The sequence below is a fragment of the Pantherophis guttatus genome, chromosome 2 (genome assembly GCF_059756535.1).
Source record: "Pantherophis guttatus breed Tessera chromosome 2, ASM5975653v1, whole genome shotgun sequence".
In the NCBI taxonomy this organism is placed as follows: Eukaryota; Metazoa; Chordata; class Lepidosauria; order Squamata; family Colubridae; genus Pantherophis; species Pantherophis guttatus.
The window spans coordinates 226,512,422-226,519,703 of NC_142064.1; the positions used below are offsets into that span (position 1 = coordinate 226,512,422).

Here is a 7,282-nt window from a genome sequence, read left to right on the forward strand (position 1 = left end):
GCAATGGAGGAAAATCGCACCATTAAAAATTACAATTTTCATCTTGAATTTTGATGGCACAATCCTGACACTGGAAAATGTGGTTAGGCTCTATACAGATTATGAGTTGCCCATCCTGCTCAAGGTGATCACATGTAGATGGGATCTTTCCTTATTTAATCTTTCCTTATTTACTCAATAATCTACTGAAGTAGTTTAAAAGAAGAAATAGTAGCTCAGGGAACTCTGTCATTAAATAGCGACGTGAAATGGATTTTCACAGGCCCAGTCTAACATGTAACTCCTATACTTCATTAGCTGAATTGGGTGTATTCATTGAAGTACAGCACCAAGATCAGAGGTGGTATTCAGCAGGTTCTGACCAGTTCTGGAGAACCAGTAGCAGAAATTTTGAGTAGTTTGGAGAACCAGTAAATACCACCTCTGACTGGTCCTGCCCCCATCTATTCTCTGCCTCCTGAGTCCCAGCTGATCGGGAGGAAATGGGGATTTTGCAGTAACTTTCCCCTGGAATGGGGAGGGAATGGAGATTTTATAGTATCCTTTCCCTGGGGTTGGATGGGAATGGAGATTTTACAGTATCCTTCCCCTGCCATGCCCACCAAGCAAAGCCCACCAAGCCACGCCCACAGAACCAGTAGTAAAAAAATTTGAATCCCACCACTGACCAAGGTATAGATGATAGACAGAGATAGATGATAACTAGATAGATAGCTAAATAGAGATAGTAGATATTTTATTTATTTACTTTTTTATTAAATTTATCTGCTGCCTATCTCATGGTTGAAATAGATAATTGTTTTTCTCTCTTTCACCATTTTCTTGCCACTAAGATTAGCTATTATTTAATTTTTTTATCAGTGCTGTGGAGAAATGATTATCAAAGCTTATCCAGGATAAACAAAGATTGCTTTTTCTCTCAATCTGTACCTTTGATTAACAATATGGGAACTCCTTCATGTTAATACTTTCCTTGGCAGGTACCTGAATTATTCTTTACAGATCCACACCAGCTGCTGCAGCTTTTCACAGAGCTGGAAGAACAGAACTTGTCTCTGATTCAGAATTCTCAGGAGACAGAGGAAACCTTGGATGAGCTCCGACACACTTTGGAAACCACACGCAATAAAATGTAAGCAGTTGCAAATGATTGGCCATACTAATCCCTTGCAACACAAGGATGTTCTCTGTTTCTTTCCAAACATGAGCAACTCAGTCATTATTTCTGTACCCTCCAACAACACAGTATTGTTTTTCTGCCCTACTGTTAAAGAACGTTCTACCCTACATCTTCTATAGCCCCAGACATATTAGCATCTATTGTGGGAAACAAAAATGGAAGAGGCATTTGTAAGGTTTGCAAACACTTTCTTCCATTCCACTTTTGAGAGTGAAGGATCAGGAGACACACCAGCCTTCATTCATTTATTTCTGCCAGCTGCTGCACTGAATACATATACAGTCTTGCATGTTTCCATAAGCTAAAATATTTTAAATAGTTCAGATTGCCCCAAATGTTAAGAGTAGCAGCTTTAGTTAAAAGGCACAGGCTAATGTAGACGATAAAACATTGTTAGCAGCAATTATGATTTAAATATTAGTACACAGCATCTTAGCATAGAGAGCCAGTTTGGTGTGGTGGTTGAGGTGCTGGCCTAGAAACCAGGAGACTGTAAGTTCTAGTTCTGCCTTAGACATGAAACCCAACTGGGTGACCTTGGGACAGCCACTCTCTCTCAGCCCAACTCATTTTAAGGAGTGGTTGTGAGGAAAATAGGAGAAGGAGCATTAGGTATGTTTGCTGCCTTAAGGTACTTATAAAATAATAAAAGCGGGATAAAAAATCTAATAAATGAATAGTAGGGAAGACAATGATCAGATTAAGTTTACCCAGATTTTTTTCCCAAGTGTTAACTGGTTCGCAACCTCAAAGACACTGTGCTCCCTCCTGAAAAGGACACCAACCAACTTCTAGACATTTTATATCAGTAGTAATATCCTGCAGCTACTATTCCACTCTTGTACCCAGTTCCCTCATGGAGGCAACCAGCATTTGTGTCAAGAGAAAGTACAAAAAGCTCATCACATGGAGCAAATGGAGGAATGCTGGCAAAACATCACAAAACTTTGCCAATAGTACAGGTAATCCCTAGGTTATAAGCGCTCCCTTAGCAAATGTTTGAAGTTACGAGATAAGTGGCCCCTAGCATTTACAAACAAGTCCCGAAACTATGAATCTTACAGTACCACAGCAGTTGGTTGCCCTTACGAACAACCACAGAGGCTCTGCAACATTCATCCTGCACTTTGCTGGCCAAAATGGAGGTTGAGAGGAGCGGGCCTGCCTCTCGGATGCTCCGTTTAGGCCTGCGCAGGCCTCACCCAGCACATTGCCGGCCAAAATGGGAGGTGCGGAGGTGCGGATCCACCCTTCCAATGCTCTGTTTGGGCCTCACTCGGCATGTTGCAGGCCAAAATGGAGCTCTGTAGGGATGCCCTTCCAGAGCTCCATTTCGGTCTGCAACATGCCGGGTGAGCCTAAACGAAACTGCAGAGGGATGCATGCGACTGAGAGGTTGGAGAGGATACAGCTTGCTAGATTTTCTCACAGTAAGTGATCTGGCACGGCACAATGGATGGAAGGGAAAGCAATGAGATATTTCATTGGATCGGGGATGCCTTGGGTGGTCTTAGACAGGTGGCCTTTTCCATCAGTAGGCTCCCCCATGGCCTTCCCCACCCTGAAATACCTCATGTGCACTTATTAAGCCTCGCATTCCATTAGCAAATACATGGGCGAAAGGAGGGAGTGATCCTGTTCAAGGTTTGAGATTCATTCCCACAAATCTTCAGGTTACAAATGGAATGGGCAGGTTCCATTACATTCCTAACTCGAGGACTACCTGTATAAAGGGGCTGGGAAAATTCAGGACCTGGGAGTTGAAAAAAGATGATCTTGCCAGTGGAAAGCTGCTCACTTACAGCTCCAAAAAAAATGCTTGAAAAACTGGTTTAACCGAGTAAGAATTGAGCAGCTATTGAATTAGGTCATCTTTCCAAGTAATTAAAGTAATTGAAGTATAAAATTACTCATGTCAAATTCTTCCAAAAAATGACTTCATTTTTTTCTGGATTAGGGATCGTGAAATAGAACAACTGAAAATGCTTGCTATCACTCTGCAAGCCAACATTGTTAAAGAGGAGGAGACAGCAGCAGACCTGGAACTTAAAGCACGCGTCTTTTCTTTTGGGGAGTACAAAGCTGACGTTCAGGTATGTATAACATCAAGTCAATTGATAAAAGCTTGAACCTGAAGATCAGAAGTTACGTGCCATGCCACAGAATGGTGCAAATAGGAAATGGCTACTTTTCCCCCCCAAGGGGAAATATTATAAGACCAAGCTCCACAGCCGACAAGATAATTTGGATTCTCTATTCTGTTGCCAGAAACTGCTGTGATCTTGTACAGGGTAAACTGATACTGGAAATCTCCATCTCATGGTATTTCCCTGACATTCTTCACCCAGATCCCAAGAAAAGGTAAAAAAGAGACATGGTGAAGATTTAGGTGGCATGCTGTTGAAGTCACAACCTCGCTGAAGCAGAAAACTGAGATCAGATCTGAGCTCATCTAAGCATTTGCGTGTGCATGTACATGCAATGCTTCGCAATGCTTTACCTTCTGTAGCTCTCCCCATCTGGAGAGGTTCAAATTCTTTCTGTAAATTTTTTGGTTCTCTCCTGCTATCAAGAACCCATGTCACAGCTAGGTTTCTTAAAGACAGTTCAAATGGGAGGACTTTTGAGATTAATATAACTGAAAGCTGATGTTAGAGTCCCAATATCTAGATTTCTGAGCCCTGAAAGTTCATTATTGGTCCTTAATTTGCAGGACAAAATGTTGGTGAGTTTGTATCGAAAGGTGTTGGAAGTCTATCGTCGCTGCATTGGAGAGAATGAGGCAAACCTGGGAACCTTGCAGATGCTTACTGTTATAGAACATCAATTAGATGACTTGCTAGAATGCCTTGAGAGGGTGCCTCCAGGAAAGATAGAACAAGCTGAGAAAGCCAAAGAGAAAGAGAGAAGGATGAGGTAAGATAAAAACCCTATTCAGAGTTGGATCCAATATGATGCCTTCAACAGAATGATAACATTCCTCCTCCACCTTCTTCTGTGCAACTTCTAGTTAATCTTATCGATGTTATGATTTTTGTTGCCATCAAAACTGCTTTGTAAGCATGGTAAGAGCATCAAAGAGCCGTGGTGGGGCAATGGTTAGAATGCAGTCCTGCAGGCTAACTCATTGTTCACTTCAGGAGTTTGATTCTGAACAGCTCAAGGTTGATTCAACCTTCCATCCTTCCGAGGTCAGTAAAATGAGGACCCGGATGGTTGGGGGCAATATACCGTACTGACTCCATAAACCACTGAAAGAGGGCTTTAAAGCACTATGAAGCAGTATACAGTTGCAAGAAAAAGTATGTGAATCCCTTGGGATTACGTGGAGTTTTGCATGAATTGGTCATAAAATGTGCTCTGAACTTCATTAAGTCATAACAATAGAAAAACACAGTCTGCTTAAAATACTACTACACAAACATTAGATGTTGCCATGGTTTAATTGAACATAACATGGAAACATTCACAGTGCAGGGAGGAAAAAGTATGTGAGCCCCTAGCCTAAGGACTTCTCCAAGAGCTAATTGGAGCCAGGAGTGAGCCAACCTTGACTCCAATCAGTGTGATGATATTGGATATGTTGCTGACAGCTGTCCTGCCCTTTAATAACACACACCTGTTTTGGGTTTACTGGTTTCAAGAAGCACTGTCTGATGTGAACCATGCCTCACAGAAAAGAGCTCTCAGAAGACCTACGATCAAGAATTGTTGACTTGCATGAAGCTGGAAAGGATTACAAAAGTATCTCCAAAAGCCTTGATGTTCATGTGTCCACGGTAAGACAGACAGTCTACAAATGGAGAAAGTTTAGCACTGTTGCTACTCTCCCTAGGCATGGTCGTCCTGTAAAAATGACTGCAAGAGCACAGCGCAGAATGCTTCATGAGGTAAAGAAGAATCCTAGAGTGTCAGCTAAAGACCTACAGAAATCTCTGGCACATGCTAACATTTTTGTTGACACATCTACAATAAGGAAAACATTAAACAAGAATGGAGTACATGGGAGGACACCACGGAGGAAGCCGTTGCTGTCCAAAAAAAATATTGCAGCACGTTTGAAGTTTGCAAAAGAGCACCTGGATGTTCCACAGCACTACTGGCGAAATATACTGTGGACAGATGAAACCAAAATTGAGTTGTTTGGGAAGAACACACAACACTATGTGTGAAGAAAAAAAGGCACAGCACACCAACATCAAAACCTCATCCCCACTGTAAAACATGGTGGAGCATCATGGTTTGGGGCTGCTTTGCTGTCTCAGGGCCTGGACGGATTGTTGTCATTGATGGGAAAATGAATTCCAGAATTTATCAAGACATTTTGCAGGAAAACATACAACCATCTGTCTGCCAACTGAAGCTCCGCAGAGGATGGGTGATGCAACAGGACATAGCATACAAGTAATTCAACAAAAAAATGGCTTCAACAGCACAGAATACGCCTTCTGGAGTGGCCCAGTCAGAGTCCTGACCTCAACCCGATTGAAATGCTGTGTCATGACCTTAAGAGAGCGATTCACACCAGACATCCCAAGAATATTGCTACACTGAAACAGTTTTGTGAAGAGGAGTGGTCCAAAATTACTCCAGATCGTTGTGCAGGTCTGATCTGCAACTACAGGAAACGTTTGGTTGAGGTTATTGCTGCTAAAGGAGGGTCAACCAGTTATTAAGTTCAAAGGTTCACATACTTTTTCCTCCCTGCACTGTGAATGTTTACATGTTATGTTCAATTAAACCATGGCAACATCTAATGTTTGTGTACTATTATTTTAAGCAGACTGTGTTTTTCTATTGTTGTGACTTAGATGAAGTTCAGAGCACATTTTATGACCAATTCATGCAAAACTCCACGTAATTCCAAGGGGTTCACATACTTTTTCTTGCAACTGTATAAGTCTAAGTGCTATTACTATTGCTATCAAATGAACTTGTAATAGTATGACACGGATGAATCTTGTGTTCTTACATTACATGCATAGAAATAGCTGGCCTTATAAGTATCATCTGGATGTTTGCTTTTTGTCAATCATACAGGTTTAGTAAGGACACAGCAACTGAGTTTGAACTGCACCAGCGCTTTCAATAAAGCTTCTGACAGAAGTAATAAAATGAAGTGTCAGAAAAGGTCCATTTTGCAGAGTACATACTACAGATATTTTGTCAATATACAATACCAATCCCAGAATCAGATGAGACAATGAATCAGATAGCATTTAATCCCTTTGGAGCCAGTTTTTTATCCTAGAAGAGGCTTTCAACGTAGCATTATGTGAAGAGCAAAGTTCTTTGTGGATGCAATGCTCTCTATATGACACAAACCAGTAGAATTCTCCAAGACAATTTTGGGCTTATGTGACTTGCAACTGTAACTTTTAACCTGCTCTTTTATTTGGCCAGGATGAGAGAAGAAAAGATCAGGCAGCAGAGACAATTGCAGGAAGAGAGGCTGCAGCGGGCCCTGGCAAGAGCACAAGCTGATGTTAAGAAGAAGGTATGTTTATCTCCTGAGCACCTGCTGTTGCATCCTTTTGTGATTTTAGTAGCTCAGACTGTTTTATCAATTCTTCCACCCGAAGCCTTTTGTAAATCTAGTTCCAAACTGTCTATACATGAAGTACCAATAAAGGAGGATATTTGTAGCTCAAAGTTGAAATGTGGGGTCCTTGGTGCTCTCTGAGCTTGCTTGTTTTCTTGCAGATGTTTCATTACCCAAACTAGGTAACATCGTCACTAGCACTGATGATATTACCTAGTTTGGGTAATGAAACATCTCCAAGAAAACAAGGAAGCTCAGAAAACACCAAGAATCCCTCATGTCTAAACATGAACAAGAATAAAGTCTGACTGGATTCAGTATCTACATTTGTGCCTTTTTCTATACCTTGCAAGTCCAAAGGAATTTTTGGTTAGTGGTATTTCTTGCTATAAAATGAAAACCTAGCTCAGGCTTTCTCCTTTCTAGACTTTACTATCACATATAAATAGTAAATAGTAACGATAACTATTACTATGACAACTTATAATAAGAGCTTTAGTGGTGCAGTAGTTAGACTGCAGTATTGCAGGCGAACTCTGCTTACCACCAAGAGTTCGATC

General features: G+C 41.3%; 1 protein-coding gene across 1 annotated transcript in view; it reads left to right on the forward strand.

The window, feature by feature from the left end:
* Positions 1-7,282, forward strand: part of CFAP100 (cilia and flagella associated protein 100) — a 32,093-nt gene that overhangs the window by 23,805 nt on the left and 1,006 nt on the right. Inside the window, exons 13-16 of the mRNA XM_034431546.3 lie at positions 981-1,132; positions 3,138-3,273; positions 3,894-4,096; positions 6,584-6,677. Of these exons, the coding sequence (XP_034287437.1) occupies positions 981-1,132; positions 3,138-3,273; positions 3,894-4,096; positions 6,584-6,677 (585 nt within the window). The remainder of the gene's footprint in view (positions 1-980; positions 1,133-3,137; positions 3,274-3,893; positions 4,097-6,583; positions 6,678-7,282) is intronic.